Source organism: Trichomycterus rosablanca, chromosome 23 (assembly GCF_030014385.1).
Source record: "Trichomycterus rosablanca isolate fTriRos1 chromosome 23, fTriRos1.hap1, whole genome shotgun sequence".
Taxonomy (NCBI): Eukaryota; Metazoa; Chordata; class Actinopteri; order Siluriformes; family Trichomycteridae; genus Trichomycterus; species Trichomycterus rosablanca.
Genome location: NC_086010.1, coordinates 18,819,739 through 18,835,282, shown reverse-complemented (window position 1 = coordinate 18,835,282; position 15,544 = coordinate 18,819,739). Strand labels below are relative to the sequence as shown.

The following is a 15,544-nucleotide window of genomic DNA, read 5'->3' as shown; positions in this document are numbered from 1 at the left end:
ACAGCTGAGCTGTCACTACTCGAATATATTCACTTTTTAATAAATAAAAACAGGATTGCACAGGATCAAGATGTTTTAAACGTCATTTAAAATAAACATTTTATATTTACAGCATTTAGCGGACGCTTTTATCCAGAGCGATTTACAGTACTGTGACAGTATACAGTCTGAGCAATTGAGGGTTAAGGGCCTTGCTCAAGGGCCCAACAGTGGCAACCTGGCAGTGATGGGGCTTGAAACAGCGACCTTTTGATTACTAGTCCAGCACCTTAACCGTTAAGCTACAACAAACCACATAATAATAATAATAAAACCAAAATAAAGACTAAGCTAAGGAGCCAAGCTTTTAATCAGCACTGCAATTATGTCTCTGCACTAAACAAATCCACAGAAATTCAAACTTTGCTAGAATAAAAGACATGTAAACAAACAAGCTGCTCAACGGAGACGTGTTTAAAACACATTGTGCTTTAATTTCAATGACAAATAATGGTACTGGGTTTGTAATGTTTAAAAATATTTTTAAAACTGCTTTTAATTTGATTTCTTCCTCATTAGAGGCCTTATTTCTAATAAAAGAAGCCTAGAGATGTTCTGGAGAAACGTTATCCATAAGTCGCCAGTCAGATTAATAATAAATGTAAATAAATAAATAATGACAATAATAATAACAACAACAACAATAATAATAGTATGTCTGTATGTAATTTTAGAAGTATTACCTTTAAGAAAACACGTTATTCGTTTTAGATTTATGAATTAATTAAAAAACTACAATAACGATAGGAAAAAACTACAAATCCCATGACGTCAATTGTACGCGTCGGACCCCTCGGTCGAGCTCAGCTTTATCGCGTTTAAAAGCTTGTTCAGGTAATTAACTTATTAAATACCAGAGTGTGTGCTAATTATTCTTACATACATCTGATTGGTGTTATTATGAGCGATCTGATGTGAAATGGATCTGATAATAACGTGATTTGAGCTGTAATTTAGAGAACACATGTTTCATAGAGAGATTTTCTCCTCCATGTTGCATCAGCCGAGCCTGTGTGCCGGTCGCCCTGTTATTAAAACAGAACCGATGTTTTAGAGTGTAACAGATATTAAAATGAAAGAACGAATCCGAATGTTAAGCACAGTATAAATAGATGTTGTGTGAAGGTGGTTTGTAATGAATCTGTGTGTTTTTGTGTGTGAATGTGAAGCGATCAGGCGGTGCGAGGACAGAGCGGATTCTCTTTTCCTGTAAGATGGCGGGTGATGAGAGTGGGGTAACGCTGGGGCAGCCGCACCTGGCTAAACAAGACCTCAACACACTAGTAAGATACATCATCCATGTTTAAATGTGATTAAAATAATGTTTATAATGCTTATTGTGTCTCGGTGTTGAGTCAGGGTGGGTTTATGGGGTCAGACTGGAGCCTGCTGGTAGCTGGTAGCTGCTGGCTAACCCTGATTCACACAGCACATGATAGATAAAGAAGATCTGGAACAAAACTGGAATATAAATCATATAAACAAAACAACCAGCACTTTAAATACTGACATTTCATGTAGAAATGTAGCTGCTGTATTCAGTGCAGCCTGATTTAGATCTGGGCTGTCAGGCAGTTTTAACCACAGATCCACTTTATCATGTTTGTTTGGACTCAGAGGGACAGAAACGATCATTTTACTTTTATTTATTTTCTTAAAGCTTAATCTGTCATCAGTAATCAAACTGTAGTTTAAGATTTAAGATGACATTTATATAAATTGACGTTTATAAAAAAAGATTACTTTATTGATCCTTATGAGGGAAATTCGAGTGTTACAGCAGCTCCAGTACAGTGAAAGTACAGTAAACAGAGTAAATCAAATATAGTAGAATAACATTTTTAAAAATATATAAAAAACACTGATTCTGTATACAACTATATAAGAGAATACTATATATAAATTAAATATAGAGTCAGGTGGGGGAGAATACCTCATCATCATCATCATCATGAGCAGTTCTATAGATCAGATGTATTGAGATGCAGGAATGAAGATCATGATGATTTTCTCTTTGTTTTCAGGACGTGAGCACACTGACTCCACTCTCACAGGAGATCATCAGCAGACAAGCCACCATTAATATAGGTAAACTTCTTTAATTACCTTTAAATACACATCAATTACTTTTTTTCTCAATCTGCTGCTTTTCAATCTTTACCTTAGAGTTTTGGCAGTCCTTTCACCTCCAGGTCTTGAGTTTCTTCAGTCCATATTTGTCTGCCTTTTCGTACATTACCGCCTATAAGAAAAAATTATTAATCTGCTGTTGTTCCACTCACAGGGTCCTATGAATCCACTTTCACAGCAGCCTGTAAATCTGTGACTTGACAAAAAATTATTTTAACCGACAATCAACAAGCTTGTAAAATCAGTGTCTAAAACATATGACAGAATTTCACATCATCAAATCTGCATGCTTTATTCAGTCTAAGAAAGCATAACATAGTAATGAAGAACATTTTAGTGGAGCATTTTAAGCTATATTTAGATATTTATTATTTACAGGATATGGGCAGTAGTATGAACAAGATATACAGGTGAAAATATTATTGAACATGAGATATTGATGGGAGTGCTATAGACATAATATACAGATTAAGGTTTTGAGCATTTAAGGACTTTTTCATGTGGATTTTAGGCCGGAATGTGAAGAAAAAACACGTTAAAATCTGTGTGTGCTGTAGGATTGGAAGAGACCACTCTACTCTACTAAGATTTTGACCAGTCTGTGTCATGGCAGTCTTGGGATTTCCACACATTTCCAGATCTCTCGTTCTTTGATTACAGGACTGAAGTTTATTTTTTGTTTATTTTAAATAAAGTCAGCATAGAACAGACTAATAAAATAGACACAGTCGATAGGTTAAAGCTCTTCCCGACAACATTAGTATTGTTATTATAAGATAATAAGCAGATCTTCTCCTTTATTTCAATTTAAAAAAAAAAAGGTTAATGCAGTAAAATGCATCGGATCAGGAATCATATCAGGCTGGGACATTTTGTAATTAAACCTCAAACTCCTTTTTCCACGCAGGAACCATCGGCCACGTAGCTCACGGCAAGTCCACGGTGGTCAAGGCCATTTCTGGCGTGCACACTGTCCGATTCAAGAATGAGCTGGAGAGAAACATCACCATCAAGCTGGGTTATGCTAATGCCAAGGTGAGAGAGCCGTCTCGTTTACTTCTGCTTCTGCAGGGCACAGTGAATCGAAACCTGATTATTTCACTGATACACAATATGTCATGAGAAGCTTCTCAGAAGAGCGGCTGCTGTTCTAGCCGAAAAGATCACACACGGGTCACTCTGTGTTTATATTGTTAGTTTTTAAATGTGATGTCCGACAGGCTCACGATCAGCTGTTCAAATACTTTTGGTTATATAGAGTATATACTATTATCCACATGGATAACTGCACTTCAGAGTGAGTGTGGCTGTAGATGATTGTCTGATTGCTTTAATAATGTACGTGTTAATGTGTTTTCTTTTCTGTTAGGTGTATAAGCTGGATGACCCGAGTTGCCCTCGGCCCGAGTGTTACAGGTCGTGTGGCAGCGGCACCCCTGATGAGTTCCCCACAGACATTCCTGGCACAAAAGGAAACTTCAAACTAGTCCGGTAAATATTCAGCTCAGACGCAGCAATTATTATTTAGAAAGGAGATATAAAAGCTGCTCACTGATCACACCATGCTCTTGTTTCATGTCCCTCTGTCAGACATGTGTCGTTTGTCGATTGCCCGGGCCACGACATTCTGATGGCCACCATGCTGAACGGTGCGGCCGTCATGGATGCCGCGCTCCTTCTGATCGGTGGGTGATATTTTTTTAGTATTTCGTGGAACGTATTCAGCACGTGTGAGCTGTAACCCCTGAGTAAACGTACATCCTGTCTTGTGGTGTTGCAGCCGGTAACGAATCGTGCCCCCAGCCTCAGACCTCGGAGCATCTGGCTGCCATCGAGATCATGAAGCTGAAACACATCCTGATCCTGCAGAACAAAATCGACCTGGTGAAGGAGAGCCAGGCCAAGGAGCAGTACGAGCAGATCCTGGCCTTCGTGCAGGGTGAGTCCGTCTTGGATTGGCGAAAGGTTCGGGGTGGGACGTCTGTGCGATCGATGTGGGGATGCTTTCCTGAAAGGAGCTGATCCTTAATCCTGGTGTTTACTGCAGAAGATGGCTCCCAATCCAGCCTCTCCTTCCTCGTGCGCGTCAGTTGTGTGTAGTTAGATGTGTAATTTTGACCCAGCAAATAAAATCCAGAGTAATTGTGTGTGGTTTTTGCAGGCACGGTTGCAGAAGGAGCTCCCATCATCCCAATCTCGGCCCAGCTGAAGTACAACATCGAGGTGGTGTGCGAGTACATCGATAAGAAGATCCCCGTGCCTGTTCGGGACTTCACCTCTGAACCCAGACTCATCGGTAAATAAATCTTCTATTTTTTCGATTGTGTGTGTGTTCTTTTTTTCATGTAATCGTTAACATGAAAACGTCTGCATCCTTGCAGTAATTAGATCGTTTGATGTGAACAAACCCGGCTGTGAGGTGGACGATCTGAAGGGAGGTGTAGCTGGAGGCAGTATTCTGAAAGGAGTCTTAAAGGTGAGATTATTCAAATCCTAACCTGCTTTATTTCCATGCATGTAAATTGAATCATTTATAATAATATCATCCTCTCCTCTGGGAGGCCTTTATACAAGACTTCGGAGGAAATGTGACTGTTGGAATTTGAGCCTATTCAGTCGATAGAGTGTGAGAGGTCAGGCACTAATGTTGGATGTTTCATTCATCCCAAAAGTGTAGAGTTGGGTTGAGTGTTCAATTGGAGCTCGTTTGCACACAACTAGTCGAACCTAGTCTTTATAGAGCTCGATTTGTGCTTAGGAGTGTAATCATGCTGAAAGAGAAAGGGGACAATGTTAAAAGCATATAATTCTATGACCCTATATCATTTTTATATCCTTGTTAGCAATGTATGTGGCGGAAACAAATAAATTCAGTCATCAGGATGAGCGTCCACCTCCTGACACCCAACATATTATCGCTCGTCCATCCTGGATGCACTTCAGTTCAGAAAATCTGTGACCTGCGTTTCCCATCTTATTTCTGGAGTTTATTCTGACGGTTCCGTCTCTGATTCTCAGGTGGGACAGGAGATCGAGGTCAGACCCGGTATCGTTTCCAAGGATCATGAAGGGAAGCTCATGTGCAAACCCATTTTCTCCAAGATCGTCTCGCTGTTCGCCGAGCACAACGACCTTCAGTACGCCGCACCCGGAGGCCTTATTGGTATGTTTGTGCACGAGAGAATCAGATTTTAGGAACAAGGGATCAAGGAATAAAATATCGCCACATGTGCAGGTTTAATATCATTACTATTTAATATCATCCTGCTCTGCTGAGAGGGGCTTCACCCGACTGCAGGAGTGCACGTCTCGGCATAACGCTACTGTTCAGGAACACGAATGCTGCCCGTGCTTGCTAAGGGTGTTAAATTTCTGCGGAGTCAAATCTCATTAGAGCACCAGATCCGTCTCAGTGTTGCTAATGTAAGCATTCGGTACGTTTCAGTGATGTTAATTGCTAGCCTATATGTCTTCTGTGCAGTTAAAAGCTAATCAGTAGCTGATCAGTAATCGTATCCTGTTTTTATGATGCAGGTGTGGGCACCAAAATTGACCCGACGCTGTGCAGGGCGGACCGTATGGTCGGTCAGGTTTTGGGCGCGGTGGGTGCTCTGCCTGAGATCTTCACCGAGCTGGAGATCTCATACTTTCTGTTAAGGAGGCTCCTGGGGGTCCGCACAGAGGGCGACAAGAAGGCAGCGAAGGTGAGTTGCGCAAACCAATTTCTCAGGTGTGTCTCAGGTGTAGTTACACCAATTGTTATTGTGGCAGCATAGCATGTACCTAATCACATACATAGTCTGATGGAACGCAGCCCTCTTTAGTCAGGGAGGGTGTTGTAAATGCACCAGGGATTGCAAATGTAGAAAGGAATAAGAGAATGAGGGGCAAATGCAAAGGTAATGTAATTATGAACCTTTTCTACCTGCTTCACAGGTCCAGAAACTTTCTAAAAACGAAGTGTTGATGGTCAACATCGGCTCTTTGTCGACGGGAGGACGCGTGAGTGCAGTAAAAGCCGATTTGGCCAAGATCGTGCTCACCAACCCCGTGTGCACCGAGGTGGGAGAGAAGATCGCTCTGAGTCGCCGAGTGGAGAAACATTGGCGGTAAGAATGCTCTTAAACCTGTGAGCAACAGTCATAAAGGAGACTCTTGAGTGCTCAAATAAACGCTGCACAATCTCCAATCCAGTTTCACTCTCCAAACCAGAAGCATCTCTGGCTACCTGCGCCGTGATTGCTCTCCTTGGTTTTGGATCTGTGCTTGTTGAGGTCTTTGCTGAATGTTCTGCCCGTCTCAAAGTAAAATTCCTCTCCCTTTGTTTTCTTTCTGCAGTCTGATCGGCTGGGGTCAGATCAGGAGAGGAGTGACCATCACGCCCACAGTGGACGACGACTGAGATGGGATTTTACAGCTGGAATAAATAAAGGCTTGTGCTGTCGTATTATATGGCAAAAAAAAGAAAATATCAACTCATTTTTCACACCGGTGCGGAGGTCAGAGCTGCACAGCGTCGGGTCGGCACCTCAGCACCTGTATTTTAAAATGTGCACCAACCCCAGTAGCAGGACTGGTTTCATTTACACTGCGATACAGGATGAAATCTGTATTTTCTGGGTTTGGCTGAACAGTTGTCGACATTTCTGTGATGACTAATAAAACAGTTTGGATCAAAAGTTTGGTTTGATGATTTACACATAATTAAGTTAGAATACAGGTCATAAAATGTCTTGTTTTACTTGTATGGTAAAGAATTTCCACCCTGTATGGTTTTATATTTTCTCCAACAACAATCCTCACAAAGTTCACATATGAAACCCTCGTGCTGCTCCTGAGGCCTATACTATTACTAGCAGTTGGCTAAAAAGAAATAATCCGGATTTATTTCGTGAAAACCTTTGTATTGAGAGCAGTTCATCCTTAAGCTGCCTGGTTTAATCTCCAGTTCTTGCAGCAACATTTTACTAAAGTTTCCTCACATAAGTAAGGATTGTGCAATGCTTTTGGTGATGAGATCTGTTAGGACTACGAATGTCCTGTATCGACCATTTTCTGTTAATACAGGATAGTTAACAACCCTACACGGTAAAGGAATGTAAACATGCATGACCTGGGTCATCTTTTATGACCCATGATTAAATCAAAACTTTCAGGTTTCACATATTGTGTAAGTTCTCACTGGAACACTATGATTGCAATGAGCACTTTTTATTTTATTAGTTATAAGCTGTAAGCATGTTTTAGGATTGTTGTGTAAGATTTTGCAGTGTGTCAACTTAAAATGCACTGATGTTGGAGGAAAAGCCCTGGCTGGCATCTACGTTTATCCACACCAATTTGTCCATAAAGCTCATCTTGTGCATAAGGGTACAATCATTCTGACTCAATTCTTATAATTTCATGCAATATAAAGTATTGATTGCAGGTCACCACAATCTTGGTAAATAAAATATAAAAAAGGCCCATCAATGTAAATAAACAAGGAAACATCTTTTTTAACCAAATAATAAAAAGGTACCTGACAATAAGTACTTGTGCACTGCTTTGCAATACATTGACACCCACTTTCTAAAACAGGCTCCCAAATAACCATGACACAGCCTAGCTATTGGGAGGTGCACTTGTTAGTGCACTCTCGGTGCTGGTCCCAAGCCAGTGTTTGAAGGGTTGCATCAAGGAAGGCTTCCGGTGTAAAAAAAAAGCTGCCAGATCTGCAGTAATAAACCCCTAAATACAGGAGCAGCCAAAAGAAAACCATAAATACATAAAAAATAAATAATAATAAAGAAAAATTAATGCATAAAAATAATAAGTTTTATAGCTTTGTAGAGGAAAGAAAGTTTCTGTGGTCTGTGTTTATATTATTTTTACTAGTCACTGATTAAACCAGGGTGGCATGGTGGCACACCAGTAGACTTGGAGGTCTTGGGGACAAGTCCTCATCAATATGGTCTCACATTTAGGAAGCAGGAGCAAATAAATGTAATCAATATGTTCTTTCATTTTGTCCACAACCATGTTGAAGTAACATGAAACTGCTGCTCAGATTGTAAATAATATAAAATATTTATTTAGGATTGTCCCATATCATCCCTATTCCCTGTCTAAAACAAAAATATAAAAAGAAATCAGCATTAGCTGAATGAAAGATCAGTTACGTGTTACAAAAGGGTGTACAATAGTGTTAATAATTTCATTAGAATTTAAACAAAAGTAATGTGCAATTAAATGTAATTGGTGGCCTGCAATATATTGGCACCCTGTCTTGGGCTTCCGGGTGTTGCTGGATCCACCGTGACCCTGACCAAGCTGAGGTGGTTATTGAAAATAAAGTAATACTGATAATGTATAAATAATGTATAAGTGTAAAAATGTTCATGTTATTTATATATATTAATTTCTATCACGCTACTGTATGTGGTAATGACAGCAACCATGTTAACATGTACTATTACATATCAAGAAATTTAACCATAATTTATCAAATGCAGATGACTAAGTCGAATGATTTGTTTAATTGACAGATTTATAACACAGCAAATGAAAAAAGTTGGTCATTTTATATGTAAATAAATGTAATTAACAACGTTAAAAAGGCGCATCACTGAGACAATGAAGAGAGTGTGATTGTATAATAGCTGCTATATGGCGTTAGCTTGTGAGCGCCGGTGTGAGTGTGAGTTCGGCCCCGCCCTCCCAGCGCCGCACCGCCCGCCCTGCTCTCACAAACCGCCCGCCTGAGCTCTGCCCGAGTCTGGGGAAGCGTCCGGCCTGGATACCGGGAAATAAGGTAGGCCGCTTAATTACTACCACGACTGAATATGCTTCAGGGCTTTAATTATACGATGAACTGCTGATATTTATTAATTGATTCTATTTCTTGTTTATATATAATGTAACATATTTATAATATTTACTGTTTATATTTATTATTATTGGCGCTCTTTCGGCGGGCCTTTGTTAGCATACAGGCCTGCGGAGGCCGCATTTAGGCCGCTAGTGTGATTCACTTAGATGTATAAATGACCTTAAACACTTATTGTATCTCTCTACAACACAAATGCTCCTCAAATATTAACAAAATACACAAATGCGAATTTTAATTCTGCTTTTATACACTTTTATTCATCATTTTTATTAATCCAATATGGCGATTACTTCAGAGGGGGTGTGTCGTTATGTGTTTTTTTCCACCCGTTTTCCAAACAAGTCCCGCCTTCCTGCCAACGATTGGATTGTTCGTCCAAGGTTTCCGCGCTGCTATTGGTTAATCCTAAATTCCTGCGATGAGACTAAAAATACCAACCAATCGTATCAAGAAGGCGCGAAAGGCCTGAATACAGGTAGGGGAAGAAGAACGCAATACAGCAAAAGTACAACAAACAGCGCCTTTTCTGTCTGTATGCATGACGTCACAACAACGCCACGCCCTTCTCTTCTTTACTTTTAAATCCTCACTATGGCAGGTTATAATGATGTGCTTTATTGCAAAAGTGTATATATATATATATTCATTTTTGCATTAATGTTTATTGGGAAATAACTGGGCAGTGGTTGCTAAGTGATTAAGATCAATGTTGGGCCCCTGAGCAATGCTTTTAGCCCTCAAATGCTTATGTTGTATTTGTTGCTTTGGATAAAAGCATTTGCTTCATTCTGTACATGTAAATAATACAACATAAAAGTTTTTGCATGTCGCTTTTGTCGTTGACAACATATACATACACTCCTAATCTAGCCAGTCATGTATGTATGAAGACGCCTAACCGGCCGATAGCACTGCTGGGGATTTGAACCCTGGATCCCAGTTGTGATTTCTACTGTCTTTAAATTCATTTGCACTCTAAACACACAGAAGAGAAACACACAGTTTTGTAATGTTTTTGTTTTCTTTACGCTAAACGCCTGCAGGAGTGCAAAATATTATGTCGATGAACAAAGGGGTCAATGGATGAAGATGTGACGACCCTCTCTCACCATCCCCACCAGCCCGAGATCATATTCCACGGGGCAGGTAGTAGAAACAGAACCGGTACATAGAACTGGATGCGCCGTGTCGTTGTGTACCGTTGAATAAATGCATCTTTGTGCGTCCAAGGCGGGGATGGCGATGTCGAGGAGGATGAGGTGGCGGTGGAGTTGCACGAGACGGTGCTGGTCTCCGGAGTGGAGGACGACGAGATGGCGGTGCACGGCTTCTCCCCGGACGAACTGGTCATCCAGGACGCCATGGGGGACGTGGTGGGCGAGTACGTACAGGACGAGGATGAGGAGGAGGATGTGGAGGCCCTGGGAGCCATCGCCGTGGAGACTTGTGTGATGTCGCCGAGCATAGCTCTGGAGGACGTGCTGACTTCCTCTCGAGTGCAGGACGATCCAGACGCCTGTGAAAACTACCTCATGATTTCCCGTGAGTGACATCATCATTCGTTAATGTGTATTTACGACGAATTGATGCCACGATGCATTACAGCAGTCCAGAAACATGTTGGTGTGTAGACGCCTGACGGTTCATCGCACCCTGGATCCCAGCGGTAGTGGGCTAGCGGTGATTATGATTGAGCATCGCCTATGAAAACAGGGCTAGTACAAGTCTGTGGAACAGTTGTCTCTTGCCATGTCCAGGAGGAAAATTACAGACACCTTATTCTGAGAGAAAATTCTTTTCCACACTATAGAAAATCACTCCCAATCAATGTAACCTAAGATTCTGTGATATGTGCCAGTGAAAAGCAGTCGGTGTCCTGTTCCTTATTTTCTTTTCACTCTTTGATCGTGGGCAGTGGAAGAACCCGGGAAGATCGAAGATGAAGACGCCAAGGTCTCGGCTGTGGGCACTTTAGAGGAGCAGGACGACGACGAGAAGGAGGAGGAAGAGGGTCAAGAGGTCATCAAGGTCTATATCCTGAAGGCTGACTCGGGAGACGACGACCTGGGTGAGACGGGCTTTACTTAGCTCCGAGGTTTGGTGGTAATTCTGGATTGTCTAGTGTTCTGTCAGTGTGCCCCAAGATTCATGTGTTCCTCTCTCTCGACCTGCAGGCGGCACTGTGGATATAGGAGAGGCTGAAATCGATGTGGACGGCAGTGTAGAGCTGGTGGATCCGTCATCGTTACCCCTCGGTGATAAGATGGTCCTCATGTCGGTGGAGGAAGCGAATCCGAGTCAGGAGGACATCAGTGAGACCCGAAATTAGTTCTGAATTTTGGCGTCATGCGCACGGGTTGGGTCGAGTAGCCGAGAGTGTAAGCGCGTGTGTTCGTTTCTTTACAGATGTGTCTAAGATGACTGATGAGGTGTACATGGAGGTGGTGGTTGGCGGCGAGGAGCCCGCCAATCACCAGCGGCAGTTCGATAACGCCCCTCTCGGCAAGGAGTTCATGCCGGTAGCCTGGGCGGCTGCTTACGGTTAGTTACCGATACGACAGATCGTACAAAGCACAAACAACCCCCCAGCTCACCCCCCTGACATAGATAATTAAAGGTGTACGTAGACACCCCACTAGTGGATCGAGCCCTACGTCCCAGTAGTAGTGAGCTAACGTCATTCCCCACTGTGCCACCCGAGGGCCTCAATCATGATCGTAACACCAAAATAGTGTTTTTGACATCATATTTTATAAACGTCGAGCCCCACCTCTGCCAGGTTGCCACTGTTGGGCCCTTGAGCAAGGCCCTTAACCAAGAAAATCCATCGATCCGTCTTAAACGACGTCACCTTGTTTCTCAGGTGCAGAGGAGGCCGAGAGCTGCGAAAATAGGAACGGAGCCGCCAGCGCCGTGCTGCACATCGACGAGTCTGACATGATGGAGAAAATCAACCGGCAGAGGATCAAAAACAAGAACAGGAAACACTCAGAGTCACGCCACATCCAAACAGGTACTCTCTCTCTCTCTCTCTCTTACTCTCTCACATTCTCTCTCTCTGCCCTTAAATAAAGACTCAATATCATAAACTGGCCAGATTAGCAGCAGTATGACATGAGTAAAAGATGCTGCACAGTTAAATAATCGTCCTGGCTGGTAAGAAACTGGCTCAGCAGGGGAGACGGACGTAGATTTTGGTCCGTGTTGGGGAGGGAACGGAAGTTGGACTGGTTAACTGATGTGAGGATGAGTCTCCAGTCTGATCCAGTGGATTTTTACACTGTCGGACAGGTTCATCAGTTCCAGTTGCACGCTAGGTGCTTAATGGATCAAATTCTGTTAAAGTGGATTAGAATTTTGCTGCAAATCTCTCGGTGTTACTTTATCAGACACTAGTGCTCACTTCTAACCTGACACGCTCCTCTCCTCAGCCATCATCATCGGTCCGTACGGGCAGCCGCTCACGGTCTATCCGTGCATGCTGTGCGGAAAGAAGTTCAAGTCCCGCGGCTTCCTGAAGCGCCACGCCAAGAACCACCATCAGGACGTGACGAAGAGTAAGAAGTACCAGTGCACGGACTGCGATTTCACCACCAACAAGAAGACCAGCCTGCACAACCACATGGAGATCCACGCGCTGAGCAGCAAGAGCGCGCCGTTCGAGTGCGAGACCTGCGGCAAAGAGTTCCACCAGCAGGCGGCGCTCTACTCCCACCGGCTGCAGCACCATTACAGGGAGCCCAAGCTGCAGATCCCGCCGCCGGCCACCAAGATGCACGGCTGCAAGTTCTGCGAGTACGAGACGGCCGAGCAGGGACTCCTGAATCGGCATTTGCTGGCCGTGCACAGCAAGAACTTCCCTCACATCTGCGTGGAGTGCGGGAAGGGTTTCCGGCACCCGTCCGAGCTCAAGAAACACATGAGGACTCACACCGGGGAGAAACCGTACTCGTGCCTGTACTGCAGCTACAAGTCGGCCGACTCGTCCAACCTGAAGACGCACGTCAAGACCAAACACAGCAAGGAGACGCCGCACAAGTGCGAGCGCTGCTTCCAGACCTTCGCCGAGCCCGACGAGCTCCAGCAGCACGTGCTGGCGCACGAGGAGGAAGCCAAGAGCCACCAGTGCATGCACTGCGAGCACCGCAGCTCCAACTCCAGCGACCTGAAGCGCCACGTCATCTCCGTTCACACTAAGGAGTACCCGCACAAGTGCGGCACCTGCGGCAAGGGCTTCCACCGGCCCTCCGAGCTCAAGAAGCACTCCGTCTCGCACAAAGCCAAAAAACTGCACCAGTGTCGCCACTGCAACTTCCGAATCGGAGATCCGTTCATCCTGAGCCGCCACATCTTGTCCGTCCACACCAAAGAGACGCAGCAGCAGGCGGCCTTCGCGGACAAAAAGGGCCTGAAGAAGGCGTTCGTGCTGGGGGCGCACGGCGGGAAAAAGGTCCTGACCAAAGTGAACAGGGAGCGGCGGGTGTACCAGTGTCAGTACTGCGACTACAGCACTGGCGACGCCTCGGGTTTTAAGAGACACGTCATCTCTATCCACACCAAGGACTACCCGCACAGATGCGATTTCTGCTCCAAGGGCTTCCGCCGGCCGTCGGAGAAAAACCAGCACGTCGCCCGCCACCACAAAGACATGATCGCCGCTGTGTGACGCTAGATAGGACCGATCAATCAAGTATAATGATACTTTTTTGAAGGAAAAGTATGCTGATATTTAGTTTGGGTGTACGAACACAATTGTCTTAAATATTAAAGCTAAATACTTTGATCATGATTATGCGACAACAATTGTGAAGACTTTGGGCTTTCTGTTTTGGAATTTTTATTGACAATTTGGTTACGAGACACAGTAAAGATTATAGAATAAACCGATGAGATGGATTTAACAGCAGCAGGACTGTTAGAGCTCGATAAACAAACTAAAATAGGGGGAAACGCATTAAATCACAGGTGCCTTTACCACCGTGAGTCCAGTGTTAACAGAGATTGGTGCACGTGTCTACCTGTAGAGGGGCAGTAGGGGTAGAATTTCGTCTCTGGGTGAGCTGAAGCTGCAGATCATGTTTTGTCAGACATGCTTACCAAGCATAAAGTGTTCTCCATATTCTGTCATGTTTTTAATTTCGATCAGTACGGCTTAGAGGAACGTAAACGAGCCGGCCCGACTTTGTGTTTTCAGTTTTATGAAGCGCTTACCTCATCAGAAATTTTCCACACTATTTGTGATCGTAACACCAATTAAATATTCTCCGTTTTCAGCCGTGGGTTTTATTTAGAAATCGAAGGCCGTTTGTAAATCAGGTTCAGTGCTTCATCTTTAGGATATATATTATAATTATTATGATTATTATCAATATAACTGCCCTGCGATGGATTGGTGCACCATCCAGGCAGTATTTTCTCCGTGCACCTTTTAAATAAATGTCTGCAATAATGAACCTACAGTACTTCAGCTGCAGTGAAACCATCAGCATCAATAAAATCAAACCTAATCAAACACACAACCCAGTTCTGATATTTTGACTGTTGGGTTTTGCTGTTAACAAATGTAAGACATCATTTAAATACATCTATAAAAGAACCCTAGTTCAGAACGTTATTTATTTTTTTAGAAACGAATCTACTTACCGAGAATAAAATTCATTAGAATTTCTAGTCGATCACTGTTTTTTTTTCTGATACATGGAAGACGGACTTCTGTTGGTGTGTGCTGTTGATTTCACTACCATGTTGTTACTTAATTTAGTAAGCATTTGTCACCCCTTACCGATGACTGACGATGTTATAAACGTAAAGAAAGTGCTTCTGACTTTAAGTTGCTTCTTGATATTATCATGGGAAATGCTGCTGTAAGGTCTGTGGTGATTCCATTCCTTAAATGCATCCCTCAGACCTTCCATCCTAGTCCATACTAGCGTGGAAACCTTTAAAAATGCCGATAGGAAACAGCATGCTGGGTGTGCACCGGTGTCTGAGCCATGGTGGAGCGTTTTGCCGTTTTGATGCCGCACTCGAGTGGAGTTCTTGATGCCCAGCGCTGTGTGTGTCGCTTGTGCTTAAAGTGGCAGATGAGAAGCTTGGTGGTGTGAAACCTTTACTGACCGACTAACGTTCCACACCACGTTGAATATGTGGTGATTAGAAGTTCGAATCACGGTAACATTTATTATGGGGTCGAGTATTATGATGATATTGTATGGAAATAATTTGCCTGATGCAAGAATGACTCTTGGTCAAGAGTAAACAGACGTTCCTCAGAAAAATCCTCAAATTCGAATGTAAGACGTCTCGAAGAACTAAACCTGGCTTGTGGTGGAGAAACTTGCAGACGCACATGATTCTTGCTTTATATAATGTATAAGTGAATAGGTATCTTCTGAACAGCTGTGTATGTGTATATATAACATTTGTAAATACAGAACTATTGGAAGTAGAATATTTTGTGTCTGATGTTTCCCTTTTCTTGATTACAGAATGAGCCGCTCTGCA

At 43.2% G+C, this 15,544-nt stretch overlaps 2 protein-coding genes across 4 annotated transcripts; both read left to right on the top strand.

The window, feature by feature from the left end:
- The first annotated feature begins 1,221 nt into the window (after positions 1-1,221).
- eif2s3 (eukaryotic translation initiation factor 2, subunit 3 gamma) lies at positions 1,222-6,848 on the top strand. The gene is made up of 12 exons (XM_062985656.1): positions 1,222-1,322; positions 2,064-2,127; positions 3,077-3,204; positions 3,539-3,660; positions 3,760-3,854; positions 3,950-4,108; positions 4,331-4,465; positions 4,551-4,645; positions 5,188-5,332; positions 5,704-5,873; positions 6,106-6,278; positions 6,508-6,848. The coding sequence occupies exons 1-12, from the start codon at positions 1,254-1,256 to the stop codon at positions 6,569-6,571; spliced, it is 1,419 nt and encodes a 472-aa protein (XP_062841726.1). The 5' UTR covers positions 1,222-1,253; the 3' UTR covers positions 6,572-6,848.
- A 1,958-nt stretch (positions 6,849-8,806) lies between these two features.
- Positions 8,807-15,493, top strand: zfx (zinc finger protein X-linked). Of its 3 annotated transcripts, none has more exons than XM_062985935.1 (8): positions 8,807-8,962; positions 10,084-10,186; positions 10,271-10,582; positions 10,956-11,108; positions 11,215-11,352; positions 11,447-11,581; positions 11,910-12,053; positions 12,472-15,493. In XM_062985935.1, the coding sequence occupies exons 2-8, from the start codon at positions 10,120-10,122 to the stop codon at positions 13,704-13,706; spliced, it is 2,184 nt and encodes a 727-aa protein (XP_062842005.1). In that variant the 5' UTR covers positions 8,807-8,962; positions 10,084-10,119; the 3' UTR covers positions 13,707-15,493. The 3 variants fall into 3 exon arrangements, with proteins under 3 accessions (XP_062842005.1, XP_062842003.1, XP_062842004.1); XM_062985933.1 differs by having other exon boundaries at positions 11,904-12,053; XM_062985934.1 differs by lacking the exon at positions 8,807-8,962 and adding an exon at positions 9,429-9,515 and having other exon boundaries at positions 11,904-12,053.
- Positions 15,494-15,544: the final 51 nt, after the last annotated feature.

Excerpts from the sequence above, each read along its gene's own strand:
- eif2s3 (XM_062985656.1), top strand. The coding sequence starts at position 1,254 with ATGGCGGGTGATGAGAGTGGGGTAACGCTGGGGCAGCCGCACCTGGCT. Across the intron at positions 2,128-3,076 it reads ACAAGCCACCATTAATATAG|GAACCATCGGCCACGTAGCT; the intron begins GTAAACTTCTTT and ends TTTTCCACGCAG. Across the intron at positions 5,874-6,105 it reads GCGACAAGAAGGCAGCGAAG|GTCCAGAAACTTTCTAAAAA; the intron begins GTGAGTTGCGCA and ends CCTGCTTCACAG.
- zfx (XM_062985933.1), top strand. The coding sequence starts at position 10,120 with ATGGATGAAGATGTGACGACCCTCTCTCACCATCCCCACCAGCCCGAG. Across the intron at positions 10,187-10,270 it reads GATCATATTCCACGGGGCAG|GCGGGGATGGCGATGTCGAG; the intron begins GTAGTAGAAACA and ends TGTGCGTCCAAG. Across the intron at positions 12,054-12,471 it reads GTCACGCCACATCCAAACAG|CCATCATCATCGGTCCGTAC; the intron begins GTACTCTCTCTC and ends TCCTCTCCTCAG.